Here is a 16,102-nt window from a genome sequence, read left to right on the forward strand (position 1 = left end):
GCTGTGGAGGAGTGCAGCTGCAAGCAGTTGTTGAGCTCGACAATCAGAAGTAGTCTCCAAATCCAAAGTGAAATTGTGTAAAGAAGAGCAGGATTTCACAGGGCCAGTAATTGCATCAACACCTTTCTAAATAATGAATGGATTTATCATAGCAAAGGACTGACCATGGTGCAGCTGGAAGGGTCTCTGAATCATCAGCCTCATTCAATTTATGTTTAGTAGACATAGACTGTGAAGATGATGATTGGCTCATTGTGAGAAAATCCCCCGTGATTGCCAGCATCTCTGATTGGGCACTCCTTCCAACTGGGGTCCCCCCCCCCCCCCCCTCCCTCAGATGGCGGATGCACCTACCTTAGGTCACTTGTTCACACCTTACATCACACCTCCTGAACACCTGACACTGGAACCAACTGCAAATTTGGAAAAGCAACATCTCAGGCAATCACCCAACCCCGGGCCTGATCTGTACCAGTGGTACATGCGAACCCTACCTATCAATCTGGGGCTGGGACTTGCACATTACCCAGTCACCTGTTATGCATCAGATGCCTGGGCTGGCCTTCAGGAGTGCATAGGGGGGAAGAAGAAGAAAGAGGAACCTCAAACGCCGAAGCAGAAGAAGGATAGGAGAAAGTGAACAAAGAAAGCACACATGGAGGAAGAAGAAAAAGAGGAACCTCAAACACCAAAGTGAGGGTGGGATAGGAGAAGGGGAATGGAAAAATAGAGAAGGAATGAAAGACAGTGGAGACACTGTTCTGACGTCAGGCTACTGAAAATGCACAACACATTCGCAAAAGTGTCCCACACATGTTCCCCAAGGGAGGGGAAAAAAGAATAGCAAGAGGACAGATATGCAGCACAGAAGCGAAAAGATGCTGCAAAGGCTGAGGCCCAGTGGAGCCAAGCACAAACCCGCCACAGGGTGGCATACAAATGTATGATAAAAGAAACGAAGACAATTTCACGTTACTATCTCACTGATTAAAACTCTACTCCCATACTCCTCAAGTACTTGGCTATGAAAATTTATAATAAATGAAAACTGTTAAACTACAGAACTATGATGATGATCCATTTATGGGGTGCTCAAATGTGCAGTCATCAGTGCCTGTACAAAGTCTCAATTTTTACATAGTCCAATTTTTGTACACAATCCAATCTAGCCACTGTCATGAATGATGATGATGATGATGACAACACAAACACCCAGTCCCCGGGCAGAGGAAATCCCCAACCCAGCTGGGAATTGAACCCGAGGCCCCGTGATCCAGAAGTAGCAACGCTAGCCGCTAGACCATGAGCTGTGGACCACATTACACTATGTTTACTAAAAGAATTACTTGCCATCCTTGTACAAAAATGTTATTACTCAGTCATGGAATTTTTAAATGAGACAGATTTCTTCATAAAGCAATGTAATAAATTTGTACTGATGTTTGTAAATTAAGATTACTTTAAGGATTTTTTGACACACTATGTATGGCTTCTCAGTTCCATTATTTATAATGATGAATCTCTTACACATTAAATCAATGATTTATGTATGCATGTAATGAGATAATATAATTCTGATACTGAAATACTTTTGAAAACATAATGTTTTTAAATCTTCTCAGTGATTTGTCAGGTTTTGTGATACAGCACAAATGGACAATGCAACCATTTGCTCTACAGAGCTAGCCACACTGAATCAAGTCATATTTTTTTCCCAATTATGAATCTATTAAAAAATTTGTAGGCAACTTTTATTATTCTCTGATCAACATTGACTCTCAGCATGTATTTCGTACTGCTGTAATTTAAGATTATACGGTATACTATTGACAAATAAATAACACTAACTGTTTGTAAATACCATTTTAAGAAAATCTGTGTATTTGTATGACAACTGAAATACATTTATTCCTTAACATAAAGGATACATGGATTTCTTGCATCAATTTTACAGCAATCGAGGAGGAGCTGCACACCTTCAAGCTCAACAACCTGGAACAGATGTTGTCTTCAAATACACAAACAGAATAATATGCGAGGGGCTCCTGAAATTAAGACATTGAACTTTTTTCCTTTTCCCAGAATCCATTTTATTTCTCAACAGTCTCCTCTTACCTCAATAAAATCAATATTTAACTCGTTCCCTCTAAAAAAGCATAATGTTTAGGTGGTTTCAACAACCAAAGCCTATTCCCCATCCACTGAAACATGCACTGCCTGCAATTCTCTTCAGTCATCACATTAAAGGACAAGGTAAGCATTGAGACTGGTTGACAATTATCAGTATGTCTTCCTAACTGCCATGAAAATGGGTCTGACAATTGCATATTTTTTGGATATATACCTGGTGACGTCGATGTATTGCGTATGTGACTGAATACACTGCCGATATCTGAAGAACAGGATTTTAGTAATTTATTTAGGATATCAACCCTGAGAAATTTTTGCTTTCCATAGAATTAATTACACTCTTCATTTCCTTGAAGAGCATGGAGTAATTGTTATTTGTCTGTATGTGTGTGGCTTTGCTTCTCGTATGTATTCTAATATTCTATTCTTTGAACTGTCTATCCCAAACATGTGAGTTACTTCCAGCCTCGTGAATTGCATGAGAAAAGCCAGAATATTTAGTATCAGTAACACTGCACATAACTATATGTAAGTTTTCCTTGTAATAATTACTCTTTCAATTGTAATAAGAAATGGTATCAATCAATTGATGTCACAACTACAACAATTTGGACTCCCAACTTCTGTACACTTGCTCAATTTAAATAATGGCATTAATGAGACATTCCTAGCAGACCTGCCACTGACTGTTTCCTTCAAAATTGTTCTATGGCTCTATATTCTCCTGAAACATCTAAAAATTTACCTACATGTTATAAATGATTGACTTAAGCAGTTAGCCCAGCAGACAATTTCTGTACAGTATGGAAAAAATGTGTATTTGGTCAGATTAAGACTTTTAATGTGAGTACATAGTAAACAATGTTCCTTAGATTGCAGGGCCACATTTTGGGAGTGTGTGTGAGTAATGATTTCACAAGTCTGCTGAGTTTATCAAGGAGATGATCATCTCATTTTCTTCCTGCAGGCCTCACCTGGTAATTAAGTTGTTTAATGCCAGCTTCATAATAACTTCAGTCATTAGACAATTTCTTGGGTATATAGGCACTAAGCCACTCCATAATACATATAAGTCTCCAAAAGTTGTCAGGTGAGAGGATTTTTAAGTTCAGAAAAAGAAAGACATATGATGACTGACTGGAAAAATAGTAAATAAAGTACAGCATGTTCACATGAATCCTGTAGCTGACACTACGAAATTTATTATTAAGTACAGATATCTTCAAAATCAACTTAATTGAGTTACAGAAGTGAATGACCTTTAGAGTCAAATTAATTTGAGTTTCTGCTCAATAAATTAACCAAGTTATTCTACATATTATCCATGGAATACCATATGCAAACAATAACTTAACAAACTTACCTGGTGTTGGTTTTCTTTGTGTTTCCAACAAAGATTACCCATTAGCCGTACAAGGTCTACTTTAAAGCCAAAGGCTGGATGCTGCTGCAGAGCAGTGTCCTTTCCTTTCAAATCTAACTCAGATAGCCTCTGTATTACTGAGAAATTATTATCACCTTCCTGTCCCAGACTGTGCATGCTTTTCAGTAAAACTGTACAAAAACAATTGTATTATTAATAAATTAAGTAATGCTTTATAATGTGCATATCATGTAAAGCATTTCAATGAGCTGTCAAAGTGTATTCACATAAGATTATTGTCTGTTTGTTACTTAAGGAGTAGTACCATTGAAGTATTTGCACCACATAACCCAGAGTCACTTATCTGAGTCCTCTTGTTCTGTACTAACATGCAAGCAGAATCTCAGTTTCTGTAATGACGATGTGACAAAGAATGAATGGGCACTGTTTATGCTGAAAATTTGCAGCCCCTTACAATTTCTCCAAAAGTGATGTCATTACACTTGGAGCTGTAGTGCACTAAGAGAAGAGGGAGGAAGTGAAATGGTTGTGGCATTGCTGAAGGACATATCCTGGCATTCATCTGAAATGGTTCAGAAAAATAAATGATGATGAAGGTGTACACGCATGACAGCAAAGTCTTCAGTGCCTGTACTAAAACGTTACGAGACAAATGGGGTTAAAGGGCAAAAAAGATTAAAACCTCAACTACAAGGAAAAACAGAAACAATTCCCTAAGAGCACACACACACACACACACACACACACACACACACACACACACACACAGAGAGAGAGAGAGAGAGAGAGAGAGAGAGAGAGACCATGTGTTCGGGGACAATGACCAGATTGGAGGCAGGTTGGGGTCACTTTATCTCGCCTGAGTGACTGGCATCAGGTACGTCACAACTGGATAGCTGACTTCAACAACTCCAGCTTATTGTCCCTTGCTGCCAGCCACTTCTCCTCCCACAATTTCATGGATCTCAGACACAAGAACGAAATTACAGCCAGCAAGGAAATGGCACATTGTGTCACATCATGTCTTTGCAGGCCTCCTTAGTGCTCAGTCTGCTCATTCATTTTCCCAAATTCCCACATGCCCTGGTTCCCAGCAGAATAATACTTTCTGTTTGTCATGCATTAGTACGACCAGCTTTTCTGCTGGGTACATATGCTGCAATGATTGAAGGGCACTTAGGTAATTGGAGTATGTAACATCCACAAGATAAATTTTAGCTACAGTGCGATGAGAGGAAATTATGCCTCTAACAGTTATAAACATTATCTATTCAACATATAAAAAACAATGAAAATTATGATAAATATTAATTATTTATATAATATTTTATGATGTAATTGGACATATCAATGTGTATCATACAAAGACAATGATAATTGTAAATTCCTTTAATGATGTGCGTTTGTCTTCCTTTGTTTTTACCTTTTTGTTGGATGGCTTTTGTAGGTTGCAGACACATATCAAACTGAGGTCTGTTAAGAAATTGTAAGTATTTGTTAATTATTACTTGAGAATAGAGTTCATTATTATTATAAATATGAGTGAATAATTATTTGTAACTTTAATTCCTCTCTCAGTAAGCATTATCTGTGTTAATTATTTCTTTCCGCTGCAAGGAGCGCAGCCATTGACGATAGCGATTGGTATCACGTTTTTATCTGTTTTCCTTAGAAAAAAAATCAAATGTTTGCTTGATGAAGTCTAAATAGTACACAATACGAAAGTAAAGTTTAATAAGCGTTTCAAATACTTATCCTATTTGCTCTAACAATAGAAAGTCTCTATCGATTATCTGCCGCCATCTTAACAATTATCTCAGCGGCAAATTCAAATTACGCAACTCTGCAGACATAAATGCCGAAGGTAATGCAAATGTGTAAAAATAAATGTGCACCGGTGGTCCCGAACTCATTTTAATGAAAATAATTTGAATCAGACTGGTTCTTTAAAAACAGTGCTCATAGCACGATCCTTATAACAAACTTTTCTAGCTGATGTATGGAGCCGAAATTAATTAAGCACGAGTTGCGAAGAATATTGTTTCAGGTAACATACGTCAGTGTTGTGTGCGGCTGATATTCGGTGGTTTTAATGATCATTTTGCTGAAGATAACTGCTTCCATCATAATCAATAGTTGTATAGAATCTGTTGTATGAACTGTGATTTAGTGACACTTGCCCAACTTACAGACAACACTTTAACACGACGTTAACTTGAAGTTCTTTAGCAACTTGACCAAATCTTTAGCCGGGAGGAAAATTATTTAGTAATTACTCAATGTAATAAAATACGATTATCATTTTCACTTACAAATTAGTTAAATACCAAACCACTGAATAAAACAGCGAACACAAGTAGAAGAGAAATGGTTTGCCTTTAAGATGCCTCATCTGCTCCAGTGCCTTCAGGATTGCATGGAACTCTGTGGAAAATATAGATGAATCCCGAAGACATGGTTGGGGAACAAGATGGAACAGCCAATGGAATACTCTTGTTTGGAGCCACGAGTGTACACAACTTTAAAACTGTGATACTCCTATCTAAAGTGTTAAAAAACAACAGAGACTGATACATAAAACTTTCAGTTCAATCTTTCTTATAATGTGTCAAGTCTAAAATAATTCTGGGCCTCTCTAAGAGCCAACATGAAGATCTGCTCCAACCCTCATATAAAACTCCACACCCGTCTCTAAAAGGCAATCCTTCCCATGAATCCCATAGGACCTAGTTGCTTGTTGTCAATGAAGAAAAAGATTTTTCATTGGTGGCCAAGCAACATTTTGATATGCAGGTGTGTATGGCATGGACAGTGTTTTACAGGTCTGTCTCCCCATGAAATGTCATCGTCTGATGTAAAGTGGTTGCTCACTAGCCTCAGCCCAATGTCATGGTATATGGCTGGTTCTAAAGCCCCCCAGTGGCCAGCCGAATTCCTTCCTTCACGGTGCACCACGTCAAACATTTTTAAATAAGAGGGTCTTGCAGACCCATACAATGTGCTCCCATAATCAAGCCAAGAATCATGGAGGCCCAGTAAAACTTGAACAGACAAGTGCAGTCTGCTACCATGAATTGTGGCTAAGAAATTTTAAAATATTGAATGCTCTTAGGGACCATCTTTCAGAGCCCCAATGTGTGGCCACCATGTAAGTTTAGAGTCCCAGACAACACAATGTGTCTTTAAAATTAAGAACAGTGTTCCCACCTACAAATAACAGTTTGAAACAGAACATGAACAGTTTAAAAGAACACAGACAGACATCTCAATGGAGAGATTAAAATTCCTTTTCACCACCCTTTCGTCCACCAACAAATAGTCAGTTGCAACATGAGTTATTGTTGCAGGGCTTGAGGAGGAACCAAAGACACAGAAGTTGTCAACGAACAGAGAACACTGGACAGGATGTTTAACAACCAATGTGATATTATTACTACCTACATGAACACAGTCACACTTAAAAAAGAACCTTGAAGGACACTCTTCTCTTTCTCAAAGCAATCAGAGAGGATGTCAGCAACTTGGCACCTAAAATAGCGAGATGAGAGGAAGGACTGTATAAATACAGGAAAACATCCTCGTAAAACCCATCCCTGGAGCTACCTGTGGATAATAAGCCCCCCAGGTAGTATCATAGGCCTTTCTGAAATAAAAAATATATACTCATAAGGCGATGCCAGTGCAGGAAAGCCTGTTGTATAGCCACTTCTAGCCAGACTCCTAAGATTCAGATAACATGGTTGACCATCCACTTCAAGATTTTTACCATGCACCACTACAATAATTACTCGGGTATCTGTGTTTCTTTCCAGGTTTTAAAAGCGGAATTAAAATAACCTCTTGCCCTGAGTCACGAGAGTGTCCTGATGCCTGAATGAGGATAAAAAGGGCAAAGAGGATTTCTATGCTCCACCCAGCAAGGTGCCATAACACACTATAAAGGAACCCTATCATGACCAGGTGATGGTTCACAAGCTGCAGATAATGCAAAACCCAGGTCCCACATGGAGAAGGGGACAGCTGTATTCTTCATCAGTGGTGGAACTGAAGTCTCAACCTTCCATCTCAGCAGTCACCCTATAGCACTGGAAACCTAAACCCTGACTGGCAGTGGTGGTAACTGTGGGAAAAATAGGCCACCATTGTCTGGCCAGTGTCTCACAGGTTGGTTTGGAGACTCTTTTCCCATTATGGCAGCCATTAGGCACCTCCATCTTGTCCTAGAAATCCTCCTGATGGTCTCCCATATGACTGCTTTTAGTGAGTGCAGTTTATGGTGGTCAGGAACAGATACCACACTCTATTTTTTTGCTGTTTTTAAAAATTTTGTGGCATTTTGCTCTCACTACATATAAGGCTGCAAAGTTCTCTCTGGTTTGCTGGCATTTGAACCTACACAGAGCCACAGTCCAGATTGCAGAGCGGCATTCCTCACTCCATCAAGGAACTAGCTGCGTTTTCAGAGGGTGTGAATATTGAAGAGAAAAGCAGCGTGGTGGATCATTTGGTAATATGACCGATTCATTCCTGGACACTCTCATGGCATTCAAACACAGCAAGCTGGCTGTAAAGTGTTCAGTCACCCCTACTGATCACCCACTGTGGAACCTTTCTTTCAGGTACCACTCAGTCTGGCAGATGAATCTAGATAGGCAGGTAATTGGAGAGCACCAAAGCACATTGTGTGCATTAAAATCCTCAAAGAGGAAGAAGGGTTGGGTGGCCTGAGTAAGGATTTCACTTTAGCACTTCATGTGGATGCATGTAGAGAGAACATACTGTCAACCTATGATGCACATGCACTGATACAGCAACTCCTTGCAGGTTGGTTGTAAAGGAAAGAAGCGAGGAGTGGCGTTTGTGGAAATAGCTACTCCTCTTCTAGCTCAACACTAAGATTGTCCTTTTTGTGGAGAATTTAACTTTGTAGCTCAGGGGCTCCAGTACAATATGTCTCTTGAAGACAGACGCACACACTGGTCTTCCTTGAGTTAATAGACATAATTCATCCTCTTGTGTTCTGAACCCATTCAAGTTACACGGAAGTATGGAAGCCATCGTAACTGTGAGGGTCTCCTCTGTCTTCCTCTCGCACCCCCCCCCCTCCCCCCCCCCCCCAAATTCATTCCTCTGTGGTGGTGAGATTATAGTGGAGCAGGATGGGGAGGGGGGATGGGCGGTAGTTACTTGACACTCTGGTTCTATCAGGCAGATGTTGACACCCCTAAAATTGATAATATAGTCATTATTGTCTGATCCATCGGGCACAACCAAGCTCACATGGCCTGATGTCTTTGGACCTGATTGTTTTGGCCTGTTGGTTTTCATGACCAGCTTGGATTTTGGGGATATTGGTAAGGCCATTTTAACAGAAATGTGGTTTTGGTTCTCTTCTTCAGTCTGTTACAAGTGTCTACTATTCTTTCCAGCACGAGGTTCTGCTGCCACCATTATTTCAGATGTAGTAGCACTGTGTTGTTCAACTTGCTGTGCATGTTTACAGCTACACTGACAGCTATAAGTAGATGTGCTCTGCTCAGTTGTCAACATCTGAGTGCCAACACCAGTTTTCTATACAGCTTGTTTCGTCACGGAGGCAAACGACTGCACAAAAGCACTATCGACAGTGTCTTCTCCGACCAGTGTCACGTGCTGCTCTCATCTCCGCAGAAGGAACACACAAATTGACCACTGCAAGCTGCTGCTAGAGAGGGCCACCCCAGATTACCTTCAGATTATTTTCACATTACTCTATTGATCACACCGAGCATATGAATGACAGTAAAGAGTGATTTTGCAAATGTCGCATAACACCTGTAAGGCTTTACGAACCTAGATTGCCATCATTGCTCCTCTGGCTGCTAGTGACTATTCTAAACCGATCGTAGTGGAACAGGGAGAGAGAGACCATAGGATACAAAGTTGTGTGTGCCTTACAGCAAATACATTGTAAATAAATACATTTATGTTTTATTCCTTCTATAGCGCTTGATATGTTCTAGACTGTTCAAGTGCTCCATTACACTGATGGACACAACAGCTACAAGGCTTTAATGTCTTCTTCTAGTCAGAGTTATGAGATGTGTTATGTCACATCAATATACTGCATTTTATTCTCTTCTGAAAAGACAGGACATTCACTGCTTCCAACTGGATAGACTTGGGAGCAATTGATAGACATGGGAGGGCGCGGGGGGACAGTACATCAAGTATCAGGTTCGTGGGCAGTGGACTCTCCATCTTCCAAGACGCCTGACCATTGTAACACATGATGGTAGGACCACAGCACTGACAGTTAAAGCAGCACATTGGTTTGGGTACATGGACCTAACTTCAAGGTGGAGAAAGCCTGTCACAATACATTCAGGCAGCTTTGGTAAACTGAATGTAAGGACAAAAAATGCTTACCTTCTGAAGCTCACCATCAATCTCTTTCATGAGACTCTGAACTTTAGTAACTATTTCACTTTCCTGTTCCTGTTGCAGTTTACATGTGGCTTTATCAAAAATATCACAAACACAGTGAGTATTAGTCCCCTCAGAAAAATCAATATGATGAAGGGGACATCACTTTTCATCTTCAATAACTGCCTAATAACTTCTCAGAACTATGAGCTACTTGACCTTTCATTTATGACATCACTAACTTAACTGAATTTTCCACTGGACTTCCTAGAAACCAAAACTTATTCCACAGGCATAAATACTGCATAATGCTAAATAACCATGGTACAATAATAATGTTGTCATCGAAACTAGACCTCCACTACAGTGGTGCTGATATTTTAACATCACAGTCTCTCGTGAGCATAAACAAATGAGAACCTAGCCTGCTGGAGAGATGAGAATGGTCTACAGACACAGCCCCTGCAACCATCTCACACGGCTGGCATCCACATCCTTCATTTGTGCTTCTGTAAGGCTCGACTGATAAGTAGTGATTGTGATTGCCAATCTTTTTTAAGATCATGGAAGTTGTACCCGAATTCTGTGATAAACCACGATTAATCTTTTCAGTCATTTCAAGATAAGAAAAGGAAAATGAGCAGTGCATAACATGAAGCAAAGCATAGTACACAAAGTACTTGGTATTGGCTGTCACACAATTGCTTCTTGTTGTAACAGTGTTGTAAAAGAGGTAGCACAAGTCCATCCTCTATAACTACCTTGTACAACCATAGCTTAAAACACCATCGCCAGCACAAAACCTTGTTCTCAAAAAATGTGTTTGACTGGAATTTTACAGCACATTGTTGTGCCAATGAAAAACGATCATACAGCATTACTGGCCTAAAAACCCATCTGGGATTGTTTGGGTGTTTGGTGCAAGTCAAATGTAACAATTAGCATAGTTTGTTGGCAATATATGTAACATTCTTTGTGTTTCTTACAGTGTTATATCGTAGTGATTAATACACAATGAGTTATTAGTTGTTCAGATGAATAGTTGATGTATGTAGAAAATTAAATAGAATATCAAAAACAGTAAATAATGAAGCACACTATTTTCAGTAAGGCCTCATTATAAAACAAACTTCAACAACAACAATAAAGTTAGCTTTCACTTGAGCTGTGTTAATATTTCTCTACTTTATTTTATGTTACTGTAGCAGAGCTTAACTTTCATTTTGTAGATACTTCTCTCAGTGTGAAGGCAGTAATATCGAGCTACAAGAATAATGAAACAGAGTGGCCTTAAAGTATGTAGTATATACATTTTACAGCTAATTTTCTGGGGGTTTCTCTTGATATTTGGGAAACTGAAATGTAAGTAAATAATAATGAATTGGGGGAAGTAGAATACCGATGATGGCCCTACAATCATCTGACATATCTGACATTTCTATTCAGACATTCCAAGTGATCCACCACATGATTCTCACAAGCAAATTAACATACAACATTTAGTTACTCCAATTTAAGGAAGTCAGTAATATCGAGCTTTGTACAGAAACCAGATGGCAGTTATAAGAGTCGAGGGGCATGAAAAAAAAGCAGCGGTTGGGAAGGGAGTGAGACAGGGCTGTAGCCTGTCCCCGATGTTATTCAGTCTGTATATTGAGCAAGCGGTAAATGAAAAGCATAGAATATGCAAAGTACTGTTGGTAAGAAAAGATCACAACAAATTAAATAACAACATAACCTAGGAAAATCGATCCAAGGTGCTCATTGAAATTCTGTTGCAAATCAAAGAACAAGAGAATGTGTTCTTCAATATCTGAGGAGAACTGTAATAAAATACTTGACATACATTCTGGTCCAATTTGAACTGGGAACAACAGAAAGCGTGTTGCTACCTTAGTTCACAGGAAAGAAGTTAAGCAAAAGACCACAGTCGGAGAATCAAGAAGAAAATGTAGACTTTACTATGACTCAAAAGTGCAGGATGCTGTGTTACCAGTGTGTAAAGAAATGTTCCTTTCAACTTATGGAATTGGTGAATGGTCAGTCAGCAGTTGGGTAAAACAGAGTAAACAGGATAATTGTTTCAAAACAGGAAAAACAGAAAGAAGGAAGTTATGCACTAAAAGAAAATATTCATACATTTTAGGTAAAATTCCCAAGTTGCCATCCTGTTATTGCTAAGCATCTACTTCCAAACTTTATTTGCAGCCACATTTTTCATCATTTATTGAACTGATAAGAGCATTCAAAGGCGATTGCATTAGCCATAGTACTGAACCAAAGCTGTATGAAATTCATTTGTAAGAGAAATAAAAGAACCAAACATTACTGTATTCTGCACAAAGAAAGATAAATGTGACATCAGTTTTTCTTATAAGTTACATAAGATTTTGGAGAATCAGTACACTGCTCACCAGGTGAAGAAAGTGAGTGCAAGACAGGAGTAGACAACTGATAAAAAGGCATCTTAAGCTGCAGAGTCTTATGTATTTATCATGGATGTACAAGCAGTGCAGCTGGTGCCCGCAACCAGTTGTCTCTATTTTCAACAAAAGTTGCCACATGAGCATGTCAGTTTACAATTTAGCAGATAGCTCAGGGTATGGCGTGTTTGACATGAGGGAGGAGGACAGTTAGATGCTAATATGTTTGCAACCTTCATTACAGATTTTTAGACACAGAAATAAAAGACTGGACATAAGGAAAAATAAAATATTTTATAGTCATGGATGTTTTGCTCAGAACAAAATGTACTTCTGTCACGTGTGTTAGAACATTACAGCACAGTAGTTGGTACAACCATCATTCAAAAATACATACTTATTGGGCACACCCAAATGAAATGCAACAGTGTGCGTTCCACAACCAAATACAGAAACAGAGTGCTCTATTCCTTGGATAATTATGTTGATGTGAAAAGGAAGCAAGATGTGGGAAAGAGGGCCAGTATATAGCCAAGCACAAATCTCATGACTTTTTTAAATACTTCTAGACTTCTCTGAAGTTCTGTACCATACATCATTTCACTCAGACAATAATGTGTTTCAGACATACCAGCTGTGGAGTAAAATTCATAGTTGGGTATTGAATGTAAACTGATTTTTGAAGAGGACTAAAAATTAGTTCCAAGATACCCTTATACAGTTATTAAGAATATAAAAAACCTGTGCACTGGATCAGTTGCAATTTCTGCACCAAAGTATCACGAGTTAATGTGTCTAAAATCAGTTATTCCAAGAGATTATCATCCTTACTATGAAGGCCTCCTTTACCAATAATGTCAAGCAAATTGTCGGAAAAACACAAAGAACTTTTCCATAGTTTTCATTTTTGTGTGAAAAGGCTTTAAACTGAAATTAAATTTGTTTTATGTGTTTGTATGCTCAGTTCTGTAACATTAAAAGCTATCTGAATGCAAAACACTAACTTCTTGTGTGTTAACAATGTTTTGTTGTAAAACCTTGTATTTTGTTACATAAGGTCATACACATCATAAAATTGCCAAATAATATTTGCAACAGATATTGTTACTTGAGTTTATTACACAACATTTCTTTACACTAGCATGAGTTGCATCAACTAAGAACTGTATGCGTCAAAGTTTTTTTTAGTTTCCAGTAATATATGTATTTTTGAGATACAAGGTTTTGGTATCTTAACAATGATTTCCCTATGTACTCCTGTTAGCTCGTCTCCAGTATTACTTGTGTTTTAGTTACCAGTTTTAGCACACTTCTCCAGTATTACATTAACTTAAGGGATATGTGGTAATGTGACTGTGCAGGTTGCAGGTGACAGTGAGGTTGGGAGTGAGTGAGTAATTCTGTAGGACTTACTCCTCCCTGTTTAATGACCTTTTTAGTCATTGTGGTCACATTTGTCCTTACTGGGTGCTATAACCTAGCCACTGAGTGCCTGCAAACAAACAAACACACACACACACACACACACACACACACACACACACACACACAGAGAGAGAGAGAGAGAGAGAGAGAGAGAGAGAGAGAGAGAGAGATTTCTGAGCCCTGTGTTTCTGGAAATGCCTGCAGGAAGAGTGCAAATTATTTTCTATACCACACATCAATGGCACATCAGTGACTCCTTTCTCATTTGACCTCACAGCACATATACACTGGATTCGGTTACATGAATGGCACACACATCCTCATTTAATGCATAATGCAAATGCAGAAGAGTGGAAATGTGCCTTCTTAGAAAAGTTAATGGTCAATAATTGGATGTCTACTTTAGATGCTCCATCAATCAAAACATAATACAAGCAGATCTGTGTGCTCACTTTCAATCACCCCATTTCAATAAGTCTCTGTCAGCTGATGACAAAGATTTGAAATCTGAAATGAAACATCTGAAAACTGTGTTTGGAAATGAACTACTCACTACAGAAAATAACAACTGCATTTGTCAGCACACAACAGACATGAAATCCTTGCATTGTGAAAGGCAGCAGCCAATAGAGCAGCCATACCTTTCATTAGACATTGAAAAATGCCTTGTTTCTATCACTCAACAAAATTAAGGACAATCATACAATCCTGGAAATAATAGTCTGCTGTATACTATGAATGTGCTATGTAGGACAGAAGACAGACAACATGCACCTTCAATGAGTGTGACATGACAAAGCGCTCATAAATACAATATGATGTGTCAAACCACATCTTCATGAAATGGCACAGGGCTCAGTTCAAAGAAACTAAAATCAATGCCTCAATGGCAAGAGAAGCTTTGCACGTCTGAGTAACACACACTTTCATGAAAGACACAGACATTAAAATTTGCATGCTTAAAGTCATAAATATTCAGTTAATAAAAAAATGGGAACACATTTTGTGTAAGTGGTGCCCCACAGCTAACAAGTATTTGGAAAAAATCATATTTCAGACATGAAGAGTTGTTGATAACGTAATTCTTCATTAACTACCATTCCTGATTGTCTGATCACCTTTAGGTATCATAAAAGTATTTACAACAGTCTAAATGGCAAACATTATTACTGCAACATCAAATAAGGGTCAGTACGTGAGTTCACTCTACATTAAATGATAGAACCCGACTATGACAGTGTATGAATACTGATTAACTATGCCAGTACATTTTAATGATGACTGTTTAATGTATTTTACTATCGACAGCAGCGAAGCATGATAGCTTTTATTTTAGTTGACACCACAGAGAAGTATACTTATATGTAGACTGTTGCAAATAAGGTTACGATAAATGAAGATAATCAGCTGATCAAAACCAGTAGTTAGTAAAGAATTAATTTACCATTAGCTCCTGGTAATTCTGTAATGATTTTTAACACTGTAACAGTGGCAACATAGTGGCAATTGAAATCTTTAAGACTTATGCAGTTAATATGATTCTTCAGACAAAAAGGTTCATTCAGTATCCAGCCTCCTACGATAAGGAAGATTGTGGTTTAACATCCCATAGATAAAGAGGTCATTAGAGATGGTCATGTGATACAAATACCCATATGTTTAGTACTTTTGCAAACACTCCTCTTATCTACAATTTGGAACCATTACAACATTCAGGACTTCTATCACATTCTATTTCTTGCCAATACAACACTGAGCAGGAACAGACCAAATAGTGTCATACCCTTAACTATGGACTAAAATTTTTGCAATTTGTGTACACCTCTCCAGCAGTGACTATAAAGACATGAGAGAATAGACAAAGTAGGTACAAAAAATTAGAGTTCGATACTGTATTATATGTCTTTGAACATAAGAAAGGTCTTCAAATATTTATAAAAGAACCAGACCTTAATGCAAAAAATGTAAAAACTTTTAGAAAATGTGTGCCAATTCTGAGAAAAAACTTCAAGTCTGCATTCATTTACAGTAAGCAGAATTCATTTGGTGGAAAATTTAGAACTCTCTCTGTTATGGTTACAACTTTGCTGCTCAGAGACTGGAGCAAAAGCATAGAAGCATATGGTATGACTTTTTTTATTACTGTTCTCAAGGAGCACGATGCACTTATAGTTGTCAATAAGAACTGTTTATTTTGAGCCCAGTTTCTTACTACTATAACCTAGTTTAGTGAATTGCTGTGTCATTTCATGCCTCAGAGAGAAGCAGCTGTAGTTATCTGCATACTCACTTGAAACAAAATTGGAAAGCTAAATAAACTATTAACCTTCTGTTC

General features: G+C 38.4%; 1 protein-coding gene across 5 annotated transcripts in view; it reads right to left on the minus strand.

The window, feature by feature from the left end:
- LOC124798249 (ataxin-10) overlaps nt 1–16,102 on the minus strand; it is a 98,316-nt gene that overhangs the window by 17,178 nt on the left and 65,036 nt on the right. For all 5 annotated transcript variants that reach the window (XR_007016928.1, XM_047261567.1, XM_047261570.1 and 2 more), the window contains 2 exons: nt 3,494–3,684; nt 1,929–1,992 (listed from right to left, as the gene is read on the minus strand). Coding sequence is in view for 4 of the 5 variants with exons in the window: in XM_047261567.1 (XP_047117523.1) it covers nt 1,929–1,992; nt 3,494–3,684 (255 nt within the window). In the remaining variant the exon portion in view is untranslated. The remainder of the gene's footprint in view (nt 1–1,928; nt 1,993–3,493; nt 3,685–16,102) is intronic.

The sequence above is a fragment of the Schistocerca piceifrons genome, chromosome 5 (genome assembly GCF_021461385.2).
Source record: "Schistocerca piceifrons isolate TAMUIC-IGC-003096 chromosome 5, iqSchPice1.1, whole genome shotgun sequence".
NCBI classification, from domain to species: domain Eukaryota; kingdom Metazoa; phylum Arthropoda; class Insecta; order Orthoptera; family Acrididae; genus Schistocerca; species Schistocerca piceifrons.